This window comes from Lontra canadensis, unplaced genomic scaffold (genome assembly GCF_010015895.1).
Source record: "Lontra canadensis isolate GAN:19392208 unplaced genomic scaffold, GSC_riverotter_1.0 scaffold15, whole genome shotgun sequence".
Taxonomy (NCBI): domain Eukaryota; kingdom Metazoa; phylum Chordata; class Mammalia; order Carnivora; family Mustelidae; genus Lontra; species Lontra canadensis.
In genome coordinates, this window is record NW_022631009.1 from 24,066,747 (window position 1) to 24,093,778 (window position 27,032).

At 38.5% G+C, this 27,032-nt stretch overlaps 1 protein-coding gene and 2 pseudogenes across 2 annotated transcripts; 1 reads left to right on the forward strand and 2 right to left on the reverse strand.

The window, feature by feature from the left end:
* The first annotated feature begins 95 nt into the window (after positions 1 to 95).
* Positions 96 to 20,027, forward strand: CUNH8orf37 (chromosome unknown C8orf37 homolog). Of its 2 annotated transcripts, XM_032858659.1 has the most exons (7): positions 96 to 268; positions 2,462 to 2,521; positions 3,400 to 3,487; positions 6,501 to 6,565; positions 7,111 to 7,176; positions 15,914 to 16,009; positions 19,457 to 20,027. In XM_032858659.1, the coding sequence occupies exons 1-7, from the start codon at positions 114 to 116 to the stop codon at positions 19,608 to 19,610; spliced, it is 684 nt and encodes a 227-aa protein (XP_032714550.1). In that variant the 5' UTR covers positions 96 to 113; the 3' UTR covers positions 19,611 to 20,027. The 2 variants fall into 2 exon arrangements, with proteins under 2 accessions (XP_032714550.1, XP_032714551.1); XM_032858660.1 differs by lacking the exon at positions 2,462 to 2,521.
* Positions 20,028 to 22,021: 1,994 nt separating this feature from the next.
* Positions 22,022 to 23,020, reverse strand: LOC116868383 (annotated as a pseudogene).
* Positions 23,021 to 23,392: 372 nt separating this feature from the next.
* LOC116868384 lies at positions 23,393 to 24,565 on the reverse strand (annotated as a pseudogene).
* Between the last annotated feature and the right edge of the window lie 2,467 nt (positions 24,566 to 27,032).

The following is a 27,032-nucleotide window of genomic DNA, read 5'->3' on the forward strand; positions in this document are numbered from 1 at the left end:
GCGCATGCGCGGGCGCGGGCGCGGGCGCGGGCGCGCTCGGCGGGTCCCCGCGTTGCCCTGGAAACCACCCGGCGCTGCCGCGACGGGCACCGGGAAAGACGTAACGTTTCAAGATGGCGAAGGACCTGGACGAGCTCTTGGATGAAGTCGAGTCCAAATTTTGCAGACCAGACCCACCGAGACTGGGCATGGTCGAGCGGCCCAGAGGCTGCGGCGGCGGCATTCTCAGCAATGACCGGAACCGAGCCGAGGCGAAAGAGACTCTCAGGTTAACAGGCGGGAGGGGTGAGCTGTCCTATTAAAGCCTGCTCCACGCCCTGAAGCCGCCCTCTATCCACGATCTGCAGCTGCAGTCCCTAGTCGGGCCCAAATCCTGAGCTCCCCACCCCAGCGCACACCTCAACTCCCTGTCCAGGAGGATTTGGGCATCTCTTACCAAGGTCCAATTCGGCAACCCGGGCAAGCCCCAGGAGGCTAGCCCCGCCCGTGAGAGCCCTCACCCGGTGTCTTCCACCCAGACGGAGTCCGTGGGGACCTAATGGAGGTGGGGAGAGAGAGGTGCAGCTTGGGGCCCCTCCCCTGAGCCCCGAGAGGGCCTCTCTGACCAGCTCTGACAGCCAGAACCGTTCTTATCCCCCACCCGCACCCCGCGCGCCCCGGGAGGTGTTCGTTCCCACAGAGAACCTCAGCCTTTCGCCTCTGACCCAATTTCCCAGGCAGTATAATCCTTGGGCGGGTTGTTGGAGAAAACGATTCCGTACAATTCTGTCATCATTAGCCGTTTGTTTGTTTTTTAACTCAGAGAATTGAATGAGATTACATTTATGATAAATGGTTTATTATTGTAAACACTGTATTAATCCAAACCACCTACCTTCTTCCCGTGGCCCCCAGGTGAGGTCCCAAGGAATCTCAGGCATCCAAATTGAAATTTGAGGAGATTTTTTTAAGTATTCTGGTTTTTGATCCAAAGAACTACCTTTCAAATTTGTTAATCTCTTTGATTCCGTATAATCATAAAATAATAGGACTTTCTTTTTCCTTTCATTTTTCTCCTCAATCCCAAAAGGTCAAAATTGTTTCATCAGAATGAATATTGTCCTTCCAAGTGATGACTTGTGAGCCTCTGCAGTAACTCTGTTGGACATGTTTGTGAAATTACACAAAGGCAGATTTGGAAGAGCCCAAGAAAGTCATTCTTGTCATTTTATGCCTGCCTCTGTGGTTTCACTGGGTTTTGTTTGGTCTTGGTGTTCATGTGCATGATTTTCCAGAAGTATTTACCCAACAACATTGGTACCCAGTTTATCAGACTTAACCTCTAATGGCATTTGTTTATAAAAATTAACCTTTGGAATATAAAATATTGAGAAGATTCTAAAGTTCAGAAACAGGAGTTCTAAAAATTAGTTGAGTAGTGGGCAGCATTCTAAAAATCAACTAAAGAGCCAACTAAAATGACCACTTTGAAGGGGCTAGGGATTTCTTGACAATGATTATGCAAATATCACTCATTAATTGGTATGTTCTTGTCGTGCATGCTGGAGGTCTTTAGGTACTCATGCCCAGGACATCACCTTCCCTATCCCACATCAGTGTTACTTTGCAATTTCTTTTGTTCTTTTTATTCATTCATTGGGGGATGGAGAGAATTAATCAAAGAGCGGTCCAGAGCCTGTTCATGTTAGGAGAACTAGTGTGCAGAGGGCTAGAATGTCTTGGAGCAGGCAGCTCAAAATGGAAAGAGTTGAAAAGGTGGATCCTTTTCAAGAACAGGTCCTTTTATGCCTTTCTCCATAGCCTGTTATTGCACTACTGAAATCCATCCATAATGTTCATAGCATCCCACCTCACCTTACTACCTCAGATTTTTCAGTAATACATTTATAAAAGCTATAGCAAACCAGAACTGTTGTTATTCATGTGTTAAAACTTTTCATTTGGGGGCTCCTGGATGGCTCAGTGGGTTAAAGCCTTTGCCTTTGGCTCAGGTCATGATCCCAGGGTCCTGGGATCGAGCCCCGCATTGGGCTCTCTCCTCAGCAGAGAGCCTGCTTCATTCTCTCTCTCTGCCTGCCTCTCTGCCTACTTGTGATCTATCTCTCTCTGTCAGATAAATAAATAAAATCTTAAAAAACAAACAAAAAAAAAAAACATTATCAATTTCTAAAAAAAAAAAAATTCATTTGGTAATGTAGCTGTAAAGGTAAATTATGCAAAAAAAAAAAAAAAAACAGCAGAAAGGGCCCTAAACCTAATACCCAAATACAATCCCTAGCTGGTATATAATGTCAAATATAAAAAATTTTATCATGAGCCAAAATTGATATTTAAAAATTAAGAACCAATTTATATTATGAATTTATTAACAGGAGACTATCTGCCAATTGTATAGTGATGCAACTGTTATCTCTTTACCTAATAAGAATTAAAATACTGAAGTTGTCTATTAAAATGATAGGTCTGCAAGTAATAAAATAAATGACCGTGCAACATCTGGATGCCAGAAACAACTGCTAATGTAAGAGATCAAAATATATACAAGTTGTTAAAGTGTTCAAAATAATAAAGAGAAGTACGTAATTAGTTTAAAAAAAAAACTGCTGTGAGTTGAACTTCAATAATAGGACTAAAGTGGTTCAGGATGATACAGATGGGAATATTTACAAATAATATCGTAACCTCCTAGGTAATAGTTATAATAATAGCCAACATTTATTGAGTCCTTTCTATATGTTAAGTGCTTTGTATGTGTTATTTCATTTACTCTCCCCAACCCTCTTACACAAATAATATTATCCCCCTTTCACTGACCAAACTAAGACTTAGTAAAAGAGTTAACTTGCCCAAGGTCATATTTCCAAGTCTACCAGGATATTGTAGACCTAGATTTAAGCTTCTATATATAGAGTAGTTGAGATACTCTGTCAAGGGAATATTGTTCGGGTTTTTTTTTTATTGATCATTTGATTATATAACCTTCAATTCAGTTCCTGTAGTAAAAAGATAGTTATTTGACTTATAGTGGAACCCTTAGGTAAAAAATTAGAAATACTCATTAAAATTATCTTTGTTTATAATTCTCAGGTTCTACTTGTAATTGTACATACTTTGTGTTCTTTAAATAAGTCCAAAATTTAGAAAAGTGCATGCCTAGCTTTCTCTTGAATATAACCTATAGCTTTAAATGACTCATTTCAAGTGTGAAATAGTAATGTACATATGTGACTTTTTACCTGATAAACTACATCTTTGTCTCAACATCTTCAACTATGTCCATAGAGGGAAAAAATTAATTAATGTCACATTTGTCCTCTTATCAACTCTAATAATAGACTAAGCAAAATTCTCCTGATATTGACTTTATCTGTATTTAAGCTTCAGCTGTTTTGTTTTCAGATCAGCAGAAACATTTGAGAAAGAAGATGATCTTGACAGTCTTATTAATGAAATATTTGAAGAACCCAACTTTGACAAAAAACCCTTTGTAAGTTAAGTATTATAAATGTGCAGTAATTCTTTCATTATTTCAAAACATGTTTAGAAGAGTCTGAAAGTGTATAGAATGCACAAGTATCTAGTTCTTTGAATTCTGAAAAATACAACTGTTTTAAGGGAATTATTCCACTTAGAGTTGTAGAAGAAATAAAATATTAGAAACTCTCATGTATTTGCTGTTCATTTCTCAGTGAGAATGAAAAATTAGAAAAGCTGTTAAAGCAGAAGTCAGCTCACAGATGAAGTAGGTTACTTTATTTGCGTATTTAAAGAACACTTTTCTTAGAGACCAAAAATAGCTTTTATTATAGGAATGTGCTCAGATGCAGTGCCGTTGCTGTTATCCCATGAACCAATGAGTAAATTCTTGGTATTTTAATGTTTAAATGCTTTTGTACTTATCAACTTTATAAAAAGCTCATAAAACAGTGTGACAGCCAGCTCTGTAGTTAACCACCCATAGTGAACATATCAATGTTTTGTCATACTTGCGTCTCTGGATTTTTCTTTTAAAGAAATTAAAATTATAGTTTAAGAACTCTCCAGCTCCTACTCTACTGCCTTCCTTCCCAGAGGTAACCTGTCTTTTCCATCCATACTTTTATATTTTAATTATACTTGTATAATCATAAACCCTTTTAACTGATGTATAGTAGTCCATTATGTAATTCTGCCACAGTTTATCCACTTCCCTGGTAATAGACATTTGGAGTGCACCCAGTTGTGGCTTTTTTTTTTTTCTTTTTCTTTTTCTTTTTTTTCTTTTTTTTCTTTTTTTGACAGAGACAGCGAGAGAGGAAACACAAGCACAAGCAGGGGGAGTAGGAGAGGGAGAAGCAGGCCTCCCACCAAGCAGGGCTCCAAGCAGGGAGCCTGATGCCAGGCTCAATCCCAGGACCCCGGGATCATGACCTGAGCTGAAGGCAAACACTTAAGGACTGAGCCTCCCCAGTACCCCCCAGTTGTTGCTTTTAAAAACAGTGTTTCATCGGATATTTTCACGTGTCTTCTTTTACCTACATACAGGAGTTTCTCTAGAATGTGCAAACCTAGAGGACGAATTGCTTGGTCATTAGATGTACTTATCTTCAACTTTTCTACCCATTGCCCAAGTGTTTTCCAGAGTGACTGTCATTTCTATTCTTCTCATCAGCAGTAGATGAAAATGTGTATACTTTAATTTTTACCAGTGTGGTGGATATAAAATATATTTGTGAGACTTAAGAGGAAACCAAATGGAAGTCTCAATTACAGAGACCACAAAGAACAAAAATCTAAGAATAAATATAATACCAAAGAGGGTTTTTTTCAAAGGGGGAAGATTAAAGCCAGATAGACTGAAAATCACTAGGCAGTGGTGGTGGTAAGGATATGGATATGAGCCACTTTTATTTTTGTCAGCCAGACTAAAAATCAAATGACTGATAGAGAGCTTATGATCTTTACTTCTCTAAATTTAACATTTTCAGTTCGTAAGCAGATGGTAGATTAATAAGCTGATGGTCTAGTTGATTAACTTATCAACATAATAACAATGGTGTTAAATACTCTGCAAACAACAATGCGTCATAAATGCCAAATAGCAACGCTAGTTTAATTAATAGTGGAGAAGATAACATGATCTTGTTATTCATGGATCATCTGAACAATTCGTTATTAAGTATTATAGGTTGTGTATCTGTAGGTGAGGCACTGTCTCTTTACTTCAAGACATTTCAGAAGGAACCGGGATATTTTTCTACTTTGGCTTTAAGATACACTACTTTGAAATAAGAGTAACTCCTACAATCAAGAAGAGGTGTTTACCTCTATGTGCTTCTTCTGTATGCTCCCTTTTTTTAGTTACCATATCCAGTTCTTCAGACTGCAAGGGAAAAAACAACCTAAATAAAACCCTGGAGGAGAGCAGATCTGTGACAAACATGGATTCGGTGAGGAAAAGAGGTGTCTGTGAAGAGGGGTGCATGCCCACCTTTTCCAGACCAGACTATGTTCCTGAGAGTACTGCTTCCTCCCCAACCACTCACCCATTCTGTTCGGTTTCTGAACTGCTCTCAGACCCACGCAGAAAAGCCCAAGAATGACAACAAATGCCACAGTGTGCTAACTTCAAGCCATAAGTGGATGGTACACGAAACATTTTTCTCAAAAAAAAAAAAAAAGACACGTACATTATTATTTTTCCAGACATGCACCAGAAATTCTTCCAGTTCTGTTTAACATCAAATAAGAAAGTTCAGGGAAATTGTAAAGTGAAATATTTTTGCCTCCATTAAATTTCCTCACCTACAAGGTAAAATGAAGGCATGTCTCTGCGTAGTTTAAATTGCCTTTTCTCCAACTTCCTTTCCTTGGCGGTGGTCCTAGTATGTGGTTGGTTGATGCTGCTTGGTACCATATACCAGTTAACACTTAATAAATGCTTACTAATGATGATCATGTTATGTAACCATACAGGAACTACTGTATGGTTGTGACTATGTACTTCTACAATTTCCTTGCATGTTTATTGGTTGATACTGTTTCGTTTGATCAAAATTAATATTCCTAAAGTTACCCAGGAGTTTGGCTAGTTTTATTTTTAGTTCAGGTGAGTACCATTCACAGCCTTTAAAAATGAGTCTGAGGTTTTTTCCTCCTCAATTGAATTTTTCCAGGATGAAGTTTTAAATAGCAGATCCTTCATATTAAATCACTGAATGTGCTATTAACTGAAGAGTTATAAAGTGACTGTAAATCTTAGCATGCTAATAATGGCAGTATATCAATTTCCTAGACTAAAAATTAGCTGAGTAATTTACGAATTCCTCAGGGAGGTCTACTTCCCTTTTGCCTTTAAAAGGTTTTGACCGTTGTTTTTATTTCAGAAACTTTAAAATGATACAAAATTTTTATTTAAGTCATTTAAAAAATATTGTTGTTATAAAATAAAAAATATTTGTTTTTATGCTAGAATTCCCTAAATTACCCTTGGCCTTTTATTGTTTTTGTTTTTTAAACAGAAATTAAAATCTAAATCTTCAGGTAACACATCTGTCAGAGCTTCCATTCAAGGCCTTGGTAAAAGGTAAGTTGAGATGGCTTTAGTGAATTACACACACTAGTGAGCAAACACTATGAGCAAAGTCTAGTATATTTTGTTACCATTTAAACAACAGTGACATTGAACAACAAAGCACTGGTTGGCTTTCAGGAGAAAGACCAATAGCAATATCTTCAGTGTTCTCATGGTCTGTGACCTCTTGGTGTAAAAGAACTTGAATGGAAGATTATTGCCATTGTAAATAATTTTCTGCCACATGAAAAAAAAATAAGTGTGAACAGTTTCTCAGAATTAATGTTCTGTTACATTCTTCGATGTTTACTTTGTCCCTTATATTATTTGGCAAACACATTTTTCTGTGACTCATTTTAACTCCTTGAGTGTTCCTGAATGTACGGGTTATATCCAATAATGCAGTTATCCTGGAATAAATGCCTCTTCTTTGAAATAATTGGCCTTCTCAGGAAAATCTACAATTTGATTACAAGAATATAGAGTCAATGAGACCAAATTAACTTCTCATATTTTTTTGTTGTAATTTTTTTCTTCCATCTATCAAACATGTCTAGTTGCAGCCCAGTGTACCTTGGTGGAACTGCTGCTCCGTGTGGAATTGGAACAAATACTTCACAGAGGTAGGATGTCAGATAGATTTTCTTGGGGCGCATGGGTGTCTCAATCAGTTCAGGGTCCAACTTGATTTTCGGCTCAGGTCATGATCTCGGGGTTGTGAGATCCGAGCCTCATGTTGGGGGGGGGGGGTCCTCTCTCAGCAGGGAGTCCGCTTGGGAGTCTCTCTCTCTCTTCCTTCTCTGCCCCTCCCCTTGCTTGTGTGTCTGCATGTACACAGACTCTCTCTCAAATAAATCTTTTTTAAAAAGAAAGGAAATAGATTATCTTTCTTATTAGGTTTTTTGCAGTTGATACCCTATTGTTAAGATGTAGTTCTTGGCATCCGTCTCTGTCGAAATCAGAGGTGTATTTTATTAGCCAGTTTGAGAACACCGTACTGAAATGTTTGTTATTCTGGGCAGTAGCTTTTAAAAGCTGTGATATTGGGTATGCGTTGTTCCTTGTGTTGATGCCCATTTCTAAGCCCCACTTGAAGTGCTTGGGTCACTCCAGTGCCAGCCTGCTTTCCACAGGATGCCAAGAGAGTGAGCTTCTGCCTTGCCATGTTTGCCTTTTGGGCAGCAGAAGCCAGTGGGCGAGACTGGTGAAGCAGTGTGGCCATGCAGCCACATGGTGTGTTACCCACCATCTTGACCAAACACACAGCATGAGAAGGCTAGCTTTTCGGTACCAAAGAGCTCTCAAACATAGTCGCTTGGTTTTATACATTTAAAATGCAGAAATCCTCCATTCTTTGTCTCTTCCCCATCCCTTACACCCACTATATACTCACTACCTTTCAGGGAAGTCTCATGGTCATGATACCACCCACCCCATACTGCTAGCATATTCCATTATCATCGTCATAATGTGGAGAAACAAATTGGGGTTTTTTTTGTTTGTTTGTTTTGGTTTGGTTTTTTAAGATTTTATTTATTTATTTGACAGACAGAGATCACAAGCAGGCAGAGGGGCAGGCACAGAGAGAGAGGGGGAAGCAGACACCCCGCCGAGCAGAGAGCCCGACGCGGGATTCGATCCCAGGACCGAGTCGAAGGCAGAGGCCTAACCCACTGAGCCACCCAGGCGCCCCAACAAATTGGTTTTAAGCATATCTTTCTGTTGTCCTGATACTGTTGATTCTATTTTTGCAGAGGCCTATTTGCCCAGTTTATTATCTCTTATCTAGTTATTCCTAAAACACTTCTTTTACTTTCTGTTAATTTTTTAGGAAAGAGAAGAATGAGATACATGATTGCATGTTGACCATGTTTTAGGAGGAATAACAGTTATATTGAATAATAGAAGTGGGATCTAAAAAGACATTGTTGGAGGATTGTAGTGGTGCTGGCCTAGACCCTAGGAAGCCTAGAAAGAAAGGCTATGGGACCAAAGGAAAGTTGAGGAGTCTGGAGAAGCATGTATCGCAAACATCAAGGCTAACACAAGCCCCCTGGGGTGCTGACTGCTGTAAGGGCTGTAAATAACAATTAATAGCAGTTAAATCATTGTGTGTTGAGGGCTCTCTATACAAAGGATTAGAGACACAAGCTAGCCCTTCGAGAAGAATATAGTCGGGTTGCTGTCAATCCTGACTTACCTGTGTAGAGTCACTGGGACTTGTCTCTGAGTTTCCAGACCACACCCCCTCCAATCGCAGGCTCTTTCCAGTCACCTAGGAACTGCACCAGATTCCCTGTTACCTTCCACTTCCTTCTCTTGCTTCACCCACATACAGCAGGAAGGATAATACCCCTAATACTCTTCTGAGCATATCTCCTCTGTTCAGAGGGAAGATGAGAGTTACCATTTGTCCCACATTAACTCTAAGGTTACTTGCTTTACCAAATTGTGTTCTTTCTCTTCTTGGTCCCTTCACGTCCAGTGAGAGCCCAAGTCAGATAGTCCACTTCCACTAAAACATTTGTTACCCTCTAATTTCCACTACATCTTTCTGCTTCTGAAAATTTTTGCTTTTATTCCCTGTCTGGAATGACCCTCCTTTCTAATGTGTGTTCTAACTATCTTATCTGCTTATTTTCAAATTTATTTTGTCATTCTGTTTGAGATTCTTTTTTCTTTTCTTTTTATAGTATTCATTGAATGCCCAGCTTGTCCTAGGCCCTGTGCTAAACACTAGATACCAAAAATAAATAAATAAATAAATAAACAATCAATCATCAATCAATTAAAAAAAAGAAAAGAAAGAAAGAAACCCTCTCCAGGAAAGGAACTGGTAAGAAGCAAATGATAGTACTTAAAGCACAAAGAGAAAGAGCTCTGATGGCAGAATGCCTGAGTTCAGATCTCACTGTGCCACTTATGAGATGTGAAGCCTTGAGAGGAGGGATGTATCTTCTAAAACTGGTTTCTTCACCCGTTAAAAACTGAACACACTCCACGGAGATCCCGTGAGGATTAGATGGAATCCTATGTTATAGTCTGCCTGTGGTGCAAAAGATGCCGAGGATAGTTTAAGTAATAGTTTACAGTCATTCGTGTGTCTTTTTCATCTGTTAGTGCTGCCTTCTCATTGTGTTCTAGTTCTGTGCCAGGAATCCTATATTCTTCCGCTATGTTCCCATTTTATCTCAGGAAATATGTATCAGTGTTTACCTACATGGGTCTTCTAATTTTTAAAATGGTCCTAGGTCGCCTGGGTGGCTCAGTCAGTTAAGCGTCCAACTCTTGATTTCTGCTCAGGTCATGATGTCAGGGTCGTGAGATTGAGCCCTGCACTGGGCTCCATGCTGGGCAAGGAGCCTGCTTAAGATCTCTCCCTTTCACACTCTCTGTCTCTCAAAAAATTAAAAATAGTAAATAAAAATGGTCTCTAAGATGATCCATTCTGGTTTACTTTCAAAGAGTAAATATTTCATGAAGATTTTCTTTTATATAGTATTTTTTACAGGTACATTGATTTGGTTCTAGCACAGAAGAGTCTTGCTCCAGGTGGAATTTAACTAGACAAAAGAATGGCCTGTTTTATAGCTTAAGGATCCAGTCACACAATATTGATGCATGAGCATGATAATATTCGTCAAACTCCTTCCTACTTTCTGCACAGCTACAAGAAGAAAAAACACATACTGTTTGCGTAAATGTGTACATTCACAGTCTTGTCTTGCTCACTATTACAAAGATACCCTTATGGACAAACCTCTTCATAAAACAGATCTGCACCCACAGAAAGATAAGCCTATACTTCTTCAATATGCACCTAAAACATTTTATATGTGAAGTACTTTATCCTCTCCAGAGCACTTTTTTATATATGCTTATTGGTTCAGCTCCACAGGAAAAAAAGCAAGATGCAAATAGAGCAAGACTTTTTAACCCCATTTTATAAATGAGGAAATTGAGACACTGGTGTTAAATTCATTGAACACATACTAATGAACCACCTGCTTGCTAGCTCCTACATAATACATAATGTGAAGGGAAAGTGCAGGGTACGATAAGCTTAGATAATCAGCACACCAGCTAATATGAAGGGTTAGAGAATGTTTTCCCAAGCAAATAACATTTAATCAGACTACAGTATGAGAAATGAGTTGGCAAAGAGAGGAGACCATTAGAGCCAGAGGGCACAGAGTGTTAGATGATCCCTGAGCTGGAGTAGCTGTGAGTGGGGGAAAGAATCACTCTTGATGGGGCTGGAGAGGTAGTCAAGGGACAGTTGGTTTGGGGTTCTGGAGTCCTCTGGCAGATTTTAGGAAAAGTGTGTTATATGCAGTGGAAGGCTTTAGTTGTTTTGGGGGATTTTTTGGTTTTTATTTTTGGCAGATGGGGTGACAACCGTATTTGTGTTTCTAAAGAAAGTCATTTTGGCTGCTGAATAGAAAATGGTTTGGAAGTTGAAGGGGCAAGACAAGAGAAGACAGGGAGAACAGTCAGCAGGTAGTAGTACTATGGTCCAGGAAAGAGGCGGGGATGGTAGCTGTGACCTGAGTAGTGAAAGTAGCTGGAGGGAAAAGGTGTCATATTTGCGCCATTTAGAATCTAGAATTGACAGAACTTGGTGTTTAAATAGCTATGGGAAGTAAAAGAATGTTCTCAAGGATGACTTCAAGTAATGTGTCTTGCCAAGATCAGAAAAGTTATTACAAACCAAGGACTCAAATATGTAACTTGTTCCTGTCCATTATCCTTTCTAGTATACCAATTTACGGAGACCATGTAATGTGTGCAAGAGGGAAGAAACTTAACTGTTTTTGCTATTGAGGCTACTGTTATTTTCCCACTGTCCAAACAACAAGGCTTCCTAGACTGCTGTGTAGATCTGGCAGGGTTTAACTGAGAACCAGAGTCTGGGCAGAAGACTATATTGGGCTGTATTTTGGACATTCCGATCATGAACACCTTAAAAATAGTAAAAATTGTATGTATTAGCTGGACAGAAGGACAAAGCTGTTGGTGACACCTTTATATTTATATTCCCTCCACATTTTCCTTTTTTTCTTTTTTTTTAAGATTGTATTTATTTATTTGACTGTATTTTAAGATTGTATTTATTTATTTGACAAGTAGGTGGGGTGGGGGGGGGAGCAGGCTCCCTGCTGAGCAGAGAGCCCAATGCGGGCTCGATCCCAGGACCCTGGGATCATGACCTGAGCCGAAGGCAGAGGCGTAACCCACTGAGCCACCCAGGCGCCCCCATTTCCCTCCACATTTTAGAAGAAGAATCCTGACAATTTATCTTTCACTAGAATCATGCCTTTTTTTAAAGATATCGTCTTATATGCATATAGTTATGGAAGAGAAATATATTTAAGCCCTGAAAATAAGCACTGATTTACACGCCCAGGGCATAAAGGAAATTGAGTCTATTCTGCCTACTTTCTATGTGTTTTATTTGTTTGATTTCCAGATAAAGCTCTGGTTTGGGAGTACTGCTGAATGATTTTAGAGTATAAAGATGTGAGTCTTTTACTCACTTGGTGGAAAGGAGAAAGAGTGGTAGCAGGAAGCATGGTGGCATTAATAAGGTATAGATAAAATCAAGGCATTATTTTCAAGCCAAATCGAATTTTACATTCTTATTTTTTAAACCACTTGTAAAGCTGTATTATTCCATAGATGCCTACTAATTACGATCTAATAGAGTGAATCGTAGCAGCAGAATGATTTCTTAGCTGCAAGTTAGTTTTATTTTTCTCACAGGGCAGTTTGTAGGAAAATGTAGTGTGAATAGATTTGAATAAACTACTAAATTTTAAATTAAATTAAAAAGCTGTATTTAACATTATGTTTGAGATTTTACACGTACAAAACGTCAGGAAATTCTAAATTATCGTTCCCAAAACAGCAATAATTTAGCCAAATTGCACATATGTATTAAAGCATTAAAGTTAACACTCTGTGCAATCATGTAATAAACTACATATGCATAAGAAAGCAAGTTATGGCAGCTTTGGGAACCATCATTTTGCATTTCCTTACTTGTACATTAAAAATCCAAGTTCAGATGTGTACAAATTTAATTGTGTTGAATTTCCATATGTATAAATACAACTCAGTTTAAAAGAAAATATGGAATTGTTTATGAAGCTTCTATAGATTTCGAGTAGTTATTTTTATGATTAATAATAATTTTTAAAATAAACATTTATTTTCAAAGAAATTTTCAGGCCAAAAGTATTTGCAATTTTGAAGTTACCATATCTGAATTTTAGAGAGAAATAAGTGAAAAAAAATCTAATGATGGGGTTTTTTAATTATTTTTTTATTGCAGAAGTATTGATTGCTTATTTAAAAAATAAAGCAGTTTAAAAATATGTAAAGAAAAAGCTAATAATCTCTCTCCTCCATTCCCACTACCCCTGAGGCAGCCAGTGTTAGCTGTACAGTATATAACCTTCCACATTTTTCTCCATGTTCTTACAAACTTACAAATACCTATGCAGGAAAATTTTTTTGGTTGTTTTTACAAAAATAGGCTCATGCTATGTATTTTAATGGTGTACCTTGCTTTGGACATCCCTCTAGGTCAATAGATAAATCTAATTCTCTTTATTGGCTACCTAACAGTCTATATATATTGCATATTATTCAGCCTTTTCCCTTTTTCATAGGTATCCAAGTGGTATCCTGTTTTTTGCCACTTCAGCAATTCAGCAGTGCAGTAAAAATTCTTGAGCTAATGGCTTATAGACTGATGTTTTTATTTATATGTAATTTTTGGTTCCCAAAAATGCGGTTGCTAGAGCAACAGCTAGGCATAATTTTAATTTTAAAATAGTGCTAAGGTTTTTCCCAGAAGATTACAGAAATTCACATACCCACCAGGAATGTCTGGGAGTCCTAATTTTTGCTAACTTAATTGGCTAAAACATTTATTTCTTGGTTGCTTTATAATTTAATTACATTATATTTTAACTAACAAACCCTGCGCCGGGCACTGTTATAAGCACTTTACCAATGTTAAACGATTAGGTCCATTAACAATTCTGTAAGGTATGTAAGTATTATTATTACCCACATTTTACAGATGGGGAAACTTGAGTCACAGAGAAGTTACTTGACTATAGTTACACAGCTGGTAAATAGTGGAATACATTTGAACCTAGGCAGTCTGTCTTCACAGTCTGTGCTCTTAACTGCTATTCTGTGATACCCATATGAGAGAGATTGAATATATTTTCAAGTTTTAAGTTTTGTTGTCATTTGTAAGCACTCTTTGTATAGTGTAAGTATTTGACTGTGTTGAAAACATTTACTTCCATTCTGTCACTGATTGGTATTTTCACTTTGTTTTTGGTATCTTAAAATCTTTTATTGGGATGCCTGGGTGGCTCAGTCAGTTAAGCATCTGACTCTGCCTTTCAGCTCAGGTCATGATTTCATGGGTCATGAAATTGAGGCCCACATCGGGCTCTGGCTCAGTGGGGAGTCTGCTTGAAGGTTTTCTGCCCCTCCCCCTACATGTGCACATGTGCAGGCACACACTATCTCTAAAATAAATAAATCTTAAAAAAAAAAAAGAAAGAAAAACCTCTTCTTCCTTTTAATTTTTAGATAATCCAATATATATCTATATTGATTTTAGCTCTTAAATACGTCAAATAATGGAAAAAGTTTCTTCTTTTTTAAAGTAAATCACAGTTATTACATAAATCAAATTGTTAACATCAGCAGTTCATAAGTATTTCCGTATATTGTTATTTTACTCCTAAACTTACTATGTAGCTTATGCATTTTGAGAATTGTGAGGCATTTCATTTTGTTACATTTTCAGTAAGGATCTGTTACATGCTAAGTGTCATTCCAGCACTTCCTCCCCTTTCTCCTATATCATCAGTGTTTTGCTTTTCACTGCAGCTCTGCCATCAACATAAAAATAATCTTTTTTTCCCTCCCTTCTTATATAACCTTCTCTTAACCCCTGTTCTTAACCACCTTCTCACTCCATTTAAAGAACCTGCTCAGATGTACGTACCTTCTCAGTGAGGCCTGTGCAGACTACTCTACTTAAAATTGCAATCCACTCCTTCTTGATACTCCCAATTTTATTTACTCTACTTATCATTTCAAAAATTGGAAGCACTTTCCCTTTTTTTTTAAGATTTTATATATTTGAGAGAGAGAGAGCAAGCACAAGCAGAGGGAGCGGCAGGCAGAGGGACAGGGAAACAAACCCCCTTCTGAGCAAGGAGCCCGATGTGGGACTTGATCCCAGGACCCTGGGATCATGACCTGAGCCACAGGCAGCTGCTTAACCGACTGAGTCACCCAGGCGCCCCACCCCCTTCTGAGCAAGGAGCCCGATGTGGGACTTGATTCCAGGACCCTGGGATCATGACCTGAGCCACAGGCAGCTGCTTAACCGACTGAGTCACCCAGGCGCCCCACTTTTCACCTTCTAACAAACTATGTAATTTAGTTATTATGAGTATCATTTCTTCTGTCATTAGAATATAAGCTCCATGAGGACAGAAACTCACCAGCATACATAATATGCTTTCAGGAAGTATCTTCTAAGTGAGTGAATGAATATATTAATGCCAAGTACTAGGGAAGCAGAAGCAAATAAGATTCTGTCCCAGTATTAAGTAACTTATGGGGGGACAGATTCATTTCCTATAATGTGGCAAATTCTGTGATAGAGGCACCCCTGAAATTTTCAGTAGGAAGGGAAGTAACTTAAAGAAGTTTATCTTTTTTTTAAAGATTTTATTTATTTATTTGTCAGAGAGAGAGAGATCACAAGTAGGCAGAGAGGCAGGCAGAGACAGAGGAAGAAGAAGGTTCCCTGCCGAACAAGGAGCCTGATACGGGACTCGATCCCAGGACGCTGGGATCATGACCTGAGCCGAAGGCAGCCACTTAACCAACTGAGCCACCCAGGCGTCCCAAAGAAGTTTATCTTAAGTGAAGATCTCCCTCAGATCCAATTTGAAAACCATTGCACTAAAAGATCTGCACATCCCTTTTGTTTTGTTTTATATCTATACAGTACGCATATGTGTGTATGCATATATATATGTATATATGTCAGTGTGTAAGAGCTTAGAAAAATAAGTAGCTTTATATAGAAATTTAACATGTAAGTTTGTGCAGAAACTTAACCTGAGAAGTTTTACCTAAAGATATGTATGTTATCCATCCTTTCATACAAAAATGTTTAGCACATTAATCTTTATTTTTCTGTTGTTTACTCAGTAATCTGGAGTATGTAGTGTATCCTATGAATAAATCACCAGATTTCCATATTTAAACGTACCAGTAATCTTTAATGTACTGTTATTTTTCTCTGAACAGAGCATGTGATCATCTGCGTTGTATAGCATGTGATTTCTGGGTAGTAAGCTACGATGACTACGTGTGGGACAAATCATGCGATTATCTGTTTTTCAGGTATGTTTCCAAAGAACTTCACTCTGTGAAAAACGTACCAAGCAATGACTTTATATTTCTTCTTTGCTATAACGTCTCTTGGTGGACTTGGCAAGATCATGTGGCCTCCACCTCTTGCATATTTCTGTCATCTCCTCCTCTCCATCTGTCTGCAGTCAGCCTATGTGAGGATATGCTACTTCCAGACAGGAGTACAGTAAAAGCCTTCTCACTGATTTCTCCGCCTGAGGTCAATTCTTTCAGGCCACCCTTCCCCTTCTGAGAATTAACGCATAACCCTGAGTGCGACTTGTACGTGCCCAAAGCTCTTCTGCTTGGGGAATCATGTCCAAGTTCCTCAGTACAGCATTCAAGAGCCCATCTGTCTGCCACCCGGCGTGTCCTTCCACAGTTAGCTTTTCACCTTCACAAGGTTATAGCTGCATCAGAGTACTTAGTACCGCTGTCCCTGTGACAGTTCAAGCTCTTCCCTTCCACCACCCCAGCATTTATTCGCCTAAACCTGACCTGTCCCTCAGGGTACAATTCACTGCACATCCTTCATGATTCCCTTACCTCTCTGTCAACTTGGAAGTAAGTTCATCCTTTCCTCTGTGTCCACAGCGCTGTGTACCTAGTCTAGCACTCACTGGAGAGGAAGATTGAAAATTTAAGTTGGTATAGGTCTGCCTCCTTCCTTGGGGTCAGGATAGTGTCTTTCTCGTGTTTTTGCAGTTTATGCATTCTTATACACTTACTACATACCTAATGTTTTTAAGATTTGTAAGTCATAAAAATGTATCTGAATTATACATCACATGGGACACACCTGGGTGGCTCAGTTGGCTAAGCATCTGACCCTTGATTTCAGCGCAGGTCTTGATCTCAGGGTCATGAGTTCAAGCCCCATGTTGGGCTCTGCTGGACATGGACCCTGCTTAAATAAATAAATAAATAAATAAAATTAGGCTGTGAATTATGTATCACATTTTCAAATAAAAATTAAGACCTAAAAATTAATGAAGTGCACACACCATGCATTTTTATCCCCCACCCCAAACCTGAGCCTAAACAAGAATTGTATTTTCTGATGCAAGTAATCAGAATATATTGCATCTCTCTCTAATAGATAAAAAGGTGAGAGTGTTTCTTCCACACCTCTTCTGGCAGCCATTCTCCTGTAAATCCATGGGAGTCTCTTCTACTTGAATTGTTTATTTAAACTCTTTCACATCAAAATTTCACACATTTTGGGGCGCCTGGGTGGCTCAGTGGGTTAAAGCCTCTGCCTTTGGCTCAGGTCATGATCTCAGGGTCTTGGAATTGAGCCCTGCATTGGGCTCTCTGCTCGGCAGGGAGCCTGCTTCCTTCTCTCTCTCTGCCTGCCTCTCTGCCTACTTGTGATCTCTGTTTGTCAAATAAATAAATAAAATCTTTAAAAAATATTTTTTCACGCATTTTGAAATTCAGTCTTATGAAAACTTTGAATCCTCTCTAAGCATACACAAAAATTCAAATATACAAATTCATGGAAAAATTACAGTTTGAGAGGTTTCATATTTCCCAATCCAAATGAAGCCTAGTACAGTCCCTAAATCCCAGATCAGGTTAGCCCACTTTTAATCCCAGAGTGGGAAAAGTTAATTTTTAATTCAGGTCTGTTTTGCCATTTCTGACTTTTCTTAGTCCTCTGCTCTGGTTAATGTGATGAGTGGTCAGTAATCCCCCTATGTCACCACTGTGAACCACCAATCTTGCAAAAACTAGTATAGAATGACAGAATGCATGTAATGTCAGTGCTGTAGTGAGCTCTCTGTAACTGGGTAGAAGGAGGTAAACTAGTGATATATTCAGAGGAAAGCTAGGGAATGGAAGATTTTCACACCTGATGGCAGAGCTGTGTGAATGAGGATGTGAGCTGCTGAAAGTAAAGAAACAGGGAGAAGATGAAACACTTGAGGAGGTGGGGAGTAAGAGCCAAAGGAAAGCACAAGTAGGTGGTCACCAAAGAAGGCAAGTTAAAAGGCTTGCAGGGTGCCATTGACATTGGTGCCTGACAGTGCCTGGGGAGCCATTTCTTTTTAGTGGTATCGGTCTACACATCGGCTTGCTTTATTGTCCTTATCTTATAAATGAGGGAAATGTGTATCTTAGCTCTGACAAGTTCTAGAGTTTTCAAAAAGAGATATAAGCTATACTTGATCATCCTGCCATAGTAGCTACATAAGATGCTTTTATTTTCCTACTAAATCATTTTCTTTATGGGAAATTATTTTTCTAAACTTTTAAGATATGTGCATCCTAAAAACAACTCGAAATGTATTAATTAGTGTCCTGGCTATTCATGAATCCTACTCATAAAATCTCTAATTAAGGATTCAGTCAAGTATCAAACGTTAAATTTGATTTTTTCTTTCTGATAAAACTTAGATGATCCACCTCTTCCCGTAGTTTACTGAAAGCAAACAGTTGGCCTGGGAAATCTAGGTTTTGTTAGGTTCAACCTGAATTATGCCTGTATTTTGTACAATACAGTACTGTGTGGTGCCCATTGGCCACCAGAGGGCACTTTGTAGCCTTCCTTCTGTTGCAGTGACAGCACTTTGTCTCTTTTCTTAATATTTACTGTATTTCATCATTTTACTTTGTATTTTATCATTTTACTTTGTATTTTTTCATCATTTCATTTTTGAATTTTCCCTTGTTTTCCTGTTACAGAGTAGTTACGTAAATTCAGTACATGGATTGTAATGAAAATCATAATTGATTTTCAGTTCATTAAATTTAAATTAACTTCTCTAGTCTTTCTACAGTAGCATCAAGTCAGACAGTTATCATTTTTTATGATGGTCCTGCCCATTGATTTAATTATGTTAACGTTATTGACATTTAATGCAGGATAGACATTTATTCTGTTGCTAATAGTTTATCTTGCTGATCAGTATATCATTGAAACAATTGAAAGATAAAATATTAGTTCAACAAATAGAAATAATAGGCACTTTATGTCTATTTAATGAAAAATGCTATAGTTAACCCATCAGAACCCTATTTATGCCTCTTATATGCCCTCCATTGACCATATTACGGGCTTTTAGAGTATGGTATAAGTGAGTATCTGAGTAGGAGATGTACCACCATCATTCCCACTCTCTTCTCATATCATGTCATCTCTGATAGGACAAATCAATAATTCTTCATTCAGCCTTTTAGTTCTCATGTTCTATTACAACAGCTTTAATAAACAGACCTAGAGGACTGCCATTCAAAAGCACTGGATACCAAGGAAATACCATCAGAAAGAACACAGAAGCCTATCTTCTGTTGTTTAGGTGAGAGGGCCAAGGTTGTTTAGTGTTCAGATGTGGTAAAAATAGGAAAATAAAGCAATGACAACTTTTTTTTTTTTAAAGTCATCCAGCTCGAGCAAAGCCACTGTGCTAAAATCTTCATTTTTTTTATTAATAGAAACAACATGCCGGAATTCCACAAATTAAGAACAAAGTTGGTAAAGAAGAAAGGAACACGAGCATATGCCTGCCAGTGTAGCTGGAGAAGTATTGAAGATCTGACTGACCTTCAGACCGATCAACAGCTTCGCTGGGTTTGTGGTAAACATTAAGAATGCAGACTTTTCATATTCAGACTAATGCCTACAATGAAAGCAGTCTCCAGTAATCATCAACATTTTTAGCGAAGGTACAAAGCAGTATCATGCCCTTTGGAAAAAGACAGGAAATTTCATTCAATGACTATATAGTATAGATTTTCAAAGACCTAATGGACTTGAGAAGATAATGTGCTTTAACATTTTGGAACTATTTCTTTTTGCTGTATGGGCATTTCACTTAGTAAGGTAGCAAGTTATCCAAATTCTTTGCTAGCCACTCTCCTGTTAAATGGAAGTTTAATTATGGAGTTTCGTACAAATATGTAGGCATTCATTAGCAACTGCAGAATTAGTCACTGCTAATACACGTAGCTAAATATTCCTCATTTACAGCATTTAAAGAGGATAAAGCCAGCCAGTGCAGAGAGATCCCTGAGGGTGGTGGGGGGAGGAGGTATAGGCATCATCTCCTCTGGTCAGATCTGTTGCCAAAGATCAGAATTTAGATGTGGCAAAAACCATGTGATCAGTGGCTAACTGAAGGATTTGGGGGAGCACAGGTTCATTGTAAATGAAAAGACTGCCTATATTGACCTTACCTCAGAACTCCAAATTATATTACCCACAGTAATGATAAGTATATATTCTTATTTTAGCTCATTTCTTCTCCTTTTGATCATTTAGATAATCAAAGGGTAGTTTGCTATTTTAGTAAATATTCATTTATATATAAATTTTTTTTTTGATGTACCTATAATCACAAGGAAAAATCCTAATACAGATAAATCATTATTGGATTTTTTCCAAGTACTTCTCTAGCCTCCGGTGCCTAAAATTCCATCAAGTGAACAGCAACTGAGATATTTGCTCAGGCAGCCTGTTGATTTTCCGGTGGGATCAGGCTGACATATTGTTTGTCAGATGAGAGCATGAAAGAAGAAATAAAACATAGTGGAACCAACAGGTAATCTGTTGTGCTCCTCCTTGACATCTCTGAGACTGGAGGAACCCTATAATAGCAGCACATTCAGCAAATCAGTTACCTCAAAATTACCAGTTCCCAGCACCATGAAGAAACTCTGGAGGCTTTCCAATCTGCCATAAGTGCTTTATTGTGTGTGTCTAAGACATAGTTCAAATGTACGACACAAGGCATGCTGAAAGGGAGTAACTGAAGCAGAGTTGTGATTGCTTAGTCTTATGCTGAATCCATTCCAGTCACCTTACTCAAGTAAGGAGAAAGATCGGCCATTAAAATCCTTTTCCTAGCCGTGACACATGTGCTAGTAAGTCTAGCATTGCAGCAAAACCCATAGTGAACTCAACAGTGGCAGATGCTTACATTTTTATATTGACAATGTTTACAGATTTTATCTTTGAATAAACATTTTTTACTCCCTAAAATCTTATCTCTGTGTAATTGTATGAGAAACAAGGGGATTTGATTGAGATATCATTAGTCACAACAATGATGTTTTCTTTTTATTCAAATGAGCAAATTTACTAAATCATTAATTTGAAATTTTTTTTTCTCTTTTATTATTTCATTACTGTTCTATATCTTGGATACATTGCTCATGTTTGGCATTCTGTCACATAATTCCCCAATGTCGGAAATGTACATATGAGTTCACATTTTTGTTGGCAATTTACTTTATAAGCTTTTTAATATTGTACAATTTTTAATCCAAAATGTAGAAAGAATATTATGTTGAAATACCAATGGAGGGCGCCAGTGTGGCTCAGTTGGTTGGGCAACTGCCTTCCGCTCTGGTCATGATCCCAGGGTCCTGGGATCAAATCCCATGTTGGGCTCCCTGCTCAGTGGGGAGCCTGCTTCTCCCTTTCCCTCTGCCTGCCTGTCTGCCTATTTGTGCTCTCTCTCTCTCTGTCAAATAAATAAATAAAATATTTTTTTAAATAATAAAAATACCAATGGATAAATTATTACGTTGAAATTTAAGCAAAAACCCAACCATTTTAATAACAATACAGAAGAAAAACATAGTTTCTGATGAACTATAATTTTAAAATGTAAAGTCTATAAAACTTCCTAGATGTTTTGCCTATTTGTTTTTAATATTTATAATAATTTTCTACATTAGCAATTATCTATTTTTTGTCAACTAGGTAGCTACTTTCTTTGAACTGTATTATACTCTCAGACCCTTATCCTGCCTAGAAATGAATAAACAATAAGTAGCTTTATTCTGTATTTAGTTTTTTATTTTTGTAGTAAAATATTCATATGGGGATTAGTTTGAAATAATTTTGGTGATTTCTTTTAAAATGTCAATGAAAGAGTTTCAGACGATCCAATTGAACAGAGAATTTATTTACATTGGAGAGGAGAAACATGCCATTGGTGTAAGTGTGTGTGTACATGCATTTATAAAAGAGCATTGGTATTTTTCTTCCAAATGTATAAGGAGTTTTATTTCACAGGACCATTTTTTTCTGTTTCATATGTCAATAATCTCCACATTTTGACTATAAGAACTTCTGCTTCTTTATCAGTACCATGGCAATATCATCTAAAATAATTTGAAGTGATCTATAAGCGATAACCTTAGAACAAATGAAATCAACTAATATACCTCCTTTTCACCTGTGTATTCTGTGATCTTCTTATTAATCCATGGTCTAATCTGTCATTCTGACAGTAGAGAATCCATAATAGACCAATCCAGGAGATAACCAAAAAACTTGGGTTTGTCTGAAGAGATAATGAGACTCTTAACGTGTTTATGCTTCTCTTCAGTGTTTGCAGGGCCTTTGGTAGCATTTTTATCATCCTCACAGTGATCCAGGGGAACCATTTTCCTTTTTCCTGGTATATCATCCGGTCTTCATCCTCAGATTAGTTAAAAACACTATCTACCGAAAGTTTCTTTCCCTTCACAGAACGAGGCTGACCAGGACTATTGCAGGCACCCTACTTAAGACTTAATTGCTGTTTTTGGTCTGTGCTCTTCAGGCTGTTGTTGGTCTGGAGAATTTTCATGAGGAATAATGATACCACAGGGAGGCTCCTCCCCAAGAGTGTTGAGGGCCACATTGCCACTGGCCAAGGAGACAGATGGGACAGAGCTGATGGCCTCAGTTGGTTTGAGACAGGCCTTTGCTCTGGCTCTTCCTCTTTCTTGGGTTCCTCTCATTTTTCTTCTTTTTCTTGCTTTTCTTCTTCCTTATCCTTTGGTTCTGGTTCTTGCTTTACATGTACTTTTCCATGTCCTCTCAGCCTTTTGTTGCAACCTCTGCATCTGGATCCAGCAGGTGCTACCTGATCTCTAATTCTTCCTTCTCTCTCCTTGGTCCTATACATCTGCTTCCATTTCCTTTTCCCTATCACGCACCCTTTTCTGAAGAACACATCCTCTGTGAGATTTGGCATCATCTATATTGTCATAACTTCTAAGAATTATTTTAGTCATTTAGCCTCTTTTGCCATTTCTCTTCTCTCTTCTCTTTCAGTCTCTTTCTCCTACTCCCAGGTTTTCTTCCGGTCTCTGCTTTCCCAGTTCTGAAGGCGCTCTTGGTAAGAAGCTTCATTCTCTCAGAGTTTTCATTCAGATTTTGTTTGTTCATCTGCATCTTTTTCACCCTCTTCATAGTCCTGCTTCTTGTCTTCTCTGCACTCCCCCCATTCACATTCTTTCTCATCCTCATTCCCTTTCATGATCTCTGCTCTTTCCTCTCAGTCTTATTCCTATCTGAGCTCCTTTCCTAATCAGTCACGATCCCTGTCCCATTGTCCTTCCTGATGCCATTCCTTCTTTCGTTCACACTCTCCCCCTTTCTCATTCCCATTCTCACCTTTCTTGTTCCCATTTACATCTGTTCTGTTTTCTCTCTGTCTCAATTTCCTGTCTGTCTTTTGCCATTTCCTTGTTGCCTTTCTCCCAGTTTCTTGTTTGTGTTTTTCTGAATATGCTGCTTTCTCGGGATATCAGGTCTCCTTTGTGTTCTTCTATTTTTATAGGGATTATATCCCCCTTCCTCCTTTGTGGTAAGAAAATAATCAATCAGTGGAGCACTGGAAGTGTGTGGAAACTGTCCTCCCCTTTTCTTCATCTTCCTGGGGTCAGTCAAATTTTTGTGAGAGGGCATTGAGTTCACTGGAGTGTATTGAAACTTCAAAATCCCCTTTGATCATCTGATCTCTTTTGTTTCTTCATCTGAGGCTTCTTATCATTAGTGACAGTTCCTAGCCTGGCATTCCCACAAGAAGCTTTCTTCTTTGCTTTTCATTTACCCAGTTGTGCCTTTGTCCTTGCATTAACTTTAACAAGTAGCTTCTGCTCTCCAATCTGCAGGTTGTACCATAACCTGAGTGCACAGGGTTAGGTTCAGGCTCCTTATAAGGCTTGAAGTTCTCCAGATACACCTTGTATTCTTCCAGCTCAAAACCAAGCCACATTTAGCAAGGGGTTATCTTATAAGGCATGTCTGAAGCTTTCTCAGAAATGTTACCAACAAAAGTTGTAGTAGTAAGACCACAAATCTCATCAGTTTCCTTAGTCTTTAAGCCTGGATGATTCTTTCTTATTCCCAAATGCTTTCCCACCGTAGACGCAGTGGATACTAAGCCATTTGAAGCAGTTGCCATAATGCTCATTGGTATAGGAATCACTGTGGTCCCTGGAGGTACAGGTGGAGAGTCAGGAAACCATGGGGGTCAGATCCCTGATGGGAGTGCTGGGATTCCCAGAGGAGGGTGATTCAAAGGAGGGAGGAAAGATATTCTTGGGCAGCTGTCTGCCACAGAGGAAATGGCACTGTCTTCATGTTCTCCTGGGCTCCAGGTTATGAGTAATCTCCACCACTTCCAGGTTTCTGCGTGCTGCTTACCAGGGGACTAGTTCCAAAGTGCCTCCTCATGCAGGCCACAGACACAGGTACACTGTTCAGGGAGCTTCTGGAGCATTGGTATTCAAAGGAGCAGGTCCAAGTGCCGGAAGAACGAGCCACGTGGGGGCGTCTGGGTGGCTCAGTGGGTTAAGCCTCTGCCTTCAGTTTAGGTCATGATCTCAGGGTCCTGGGATCGAGCCCCACATTGGGCTCTCTGCTCAGCAGGGAGCCTGCTTCCCTTCCTCTCTCTCTGCCTGCCTCTCTGCCTACTTGTTATCTATCTCTGTCAAATAAATAAAAATTTAAAAAAAAAAAAAAAAAGAACGAGCCATGTGGATATGGTGGTGTACAGCCAGACCCCGTATGTTGATGTTAGTAAACTTGGCACCTTTATTCTCTTGGGTCAAAGAAGATGGCATCAGACTATGATTTTGAATTGCTTTCCCTCCTTTTCTTCATGATCTGATATTTTAAAATATGGAATAAAAAGGTGTTTATATCCAATAAGTACTGCGATGAGCTTAGAAGTAACTCTCAAATGCTGACTTTTCTCAGCTGTTACTTTTTTATTTTTTTAAGATTGTATTTTTAAGTAATTTCTGCATCCAACCTGGGGCTCAAACTGGCAACCCAGAGATCAAGAGTCACATGCTCTACCAGCTGAGCCAGGCAGGCACCCTTCACTTTTTATGTCGAACAAAATTCTGTCAGTCAACACACTACTAGTAATCAGCTTCACGTATTGTTTAAAATTGTCCTTGAAGGGAACAAAAAAATCAAAATATGTGATCTCTTTTTAGAGATTTAATATATTTATTTGAGTTTGTGGCAGTATTTTGTGCCCTGTTTTAAAAGGTTGCTTGGATATATGGTTGGTAATTAAATTTGTTTTCAGACTTTCCCCAAATGCCATGAGACAATAGATGACAATATGAAATGTTACCAAATCAGAGTTCAGTCATGTCCCTTCAAAGTCACTTAACTTTTTGGGCTTCATTTGCCTCATTTGTATGAATGGTAATATCTCTTTTATAAGCTTGTGTAAGGATTACATTATATGAAAAGTGACTGGCATAGTTTTTAGTTCACAATAAATGCTTAATAAATGTTCTCATTCTTCTTCCTTCTGAAAATAATGCTGTCTAAATCAAAGAGTCCATCATGTTTGGTACAACAAAGCATTTGACCACAATGTTTATTTTTTCATTCCCTAAACATTACTTATAAGAAAAGCACCTATGTTCTCACTTTCATTTTATAACTAGTAAATGTAAACATGGCCAGCTTTATTTTTATATAACTTGAAAACTAAAGCTTTCAAAAACAAAACCAAAAAACCACTCACCCTAGTCTCCTCTTCCTGTGTGGTTTAAACCTAATTGATCGTCATGACGGCATCTGGGCCTTTCCCAGTATTTCAGCTTATCTGCCTCTGCTTCCCTCCTCTTTCAACCAGATGTATATCCTACCCATTGTTCCTTAGATATACCTCACGTTTTACTGCCTTCTTGATGTTCCGACTCTCCCTCATCTTAGCCAATCAAAATCTGACTCATTTGTCAAAGCCTGTACCTTGTATAATTGTCAGAGTGTTGTCCACTCTCAGGGGAGTCCCCACAAAAGAAGGTCCACATGGTCAAACCTATTTGCATAACGCTAAAACATCAACTTCCTTTTTCACTGTGGACATTCATACTACAGAGCAAATGTGGGTCAACCTGCTGGCACCTTTCTGAACATGATTCAAAGTAATGGCATGGGCATGTGGCAGTATGAAAACCAGTTTTACTTAAGAATGTCCTTGGGGCGCCTGGGTGGCTCAGTGGGTTAAGCCGCTGCCTTCGGCTCAGGTCATGATCTCAGGGTCCTGGGATCGAGTCCCGCATCAGGCTCTCTGCTCAGCAGGGAGCCTGCTTCCCTCTCTCTCTCTCTGCCTGCCTCTCTGTCTACTTGTGATCTCTGTCTGTCAAATCAATAAATAAAAATCTAAAAAAAAAAAAAAAAAAAAAAAAAAGAATGTCCTTGAAAAAGACAGTAAAAATTGCTAACTTGATTGATCGGGGCTTTTACGAACAGATCTTTTTCGTATGCTGTGTGGCTAAATGGGTAGTATGCAAAAAGCACTCGTGCAATTGAGTTGCGAGCCAAACAGACCACTCTTTTTATGGAATTCATTTTTGCGTGAAAGAACAACAAACTACGTATTCAGACTTGAATATTTGGCATCCATTTTTGCAGAAATTAACTGAGTGAGTCATATCCAGGAAAATAACTGACATTGTTTTTGCCAGTGATAAAATTCAAGTCTTCAAGCAAAAATAAGGATTTGGGAAAATGTATCAACCACTGTGAGTATGACATCCTCCCCAATACTTAAGACTTTCCTGGCAAGCCTAGTGGTGATATGAACAAGTGATTTTTTTTTCTATCCTATTATATAATGCAGTGTGAAAATATTTGGAAGATCTGTATAATTCAGCAAATCAGCATTGCTAAACAACCAATGCATGATATTACAAAACTATGCATTTAAAATGCAAAATAGGGGCGCCTTGGTGGCTCAGTGGGTTCAGCCTCTGCCTT

What these genes read in the sequence shown, in the direction of transcription:
- CUNH8orf37 (XM_032858659.1), top strand. Translation starts at nt 114, where the DNA reads ATGGCGAAGGACCTGGACGAGCTCTTGGATGAAGTCGAGTCCAAATTT. An exon ending in TGCCAGAAACAACTGCTAAT is followed by an intron (nt 2,522 to 3,399) that starts GTAAGAGATCAA and finishes TTTTGTTTTCAG; the next exon opens with ATCAGCAGAAACATTTGAGA. An exon ending in ATTCAAGGCCTTGGTAAAAG is followed by an intron (nt 6,566 to 7,110) that starts GTAAGTTGAGAT and finishes AAACATGTCTAG; the next exon opens with TTGCAGCCCAGTGTACCTTG.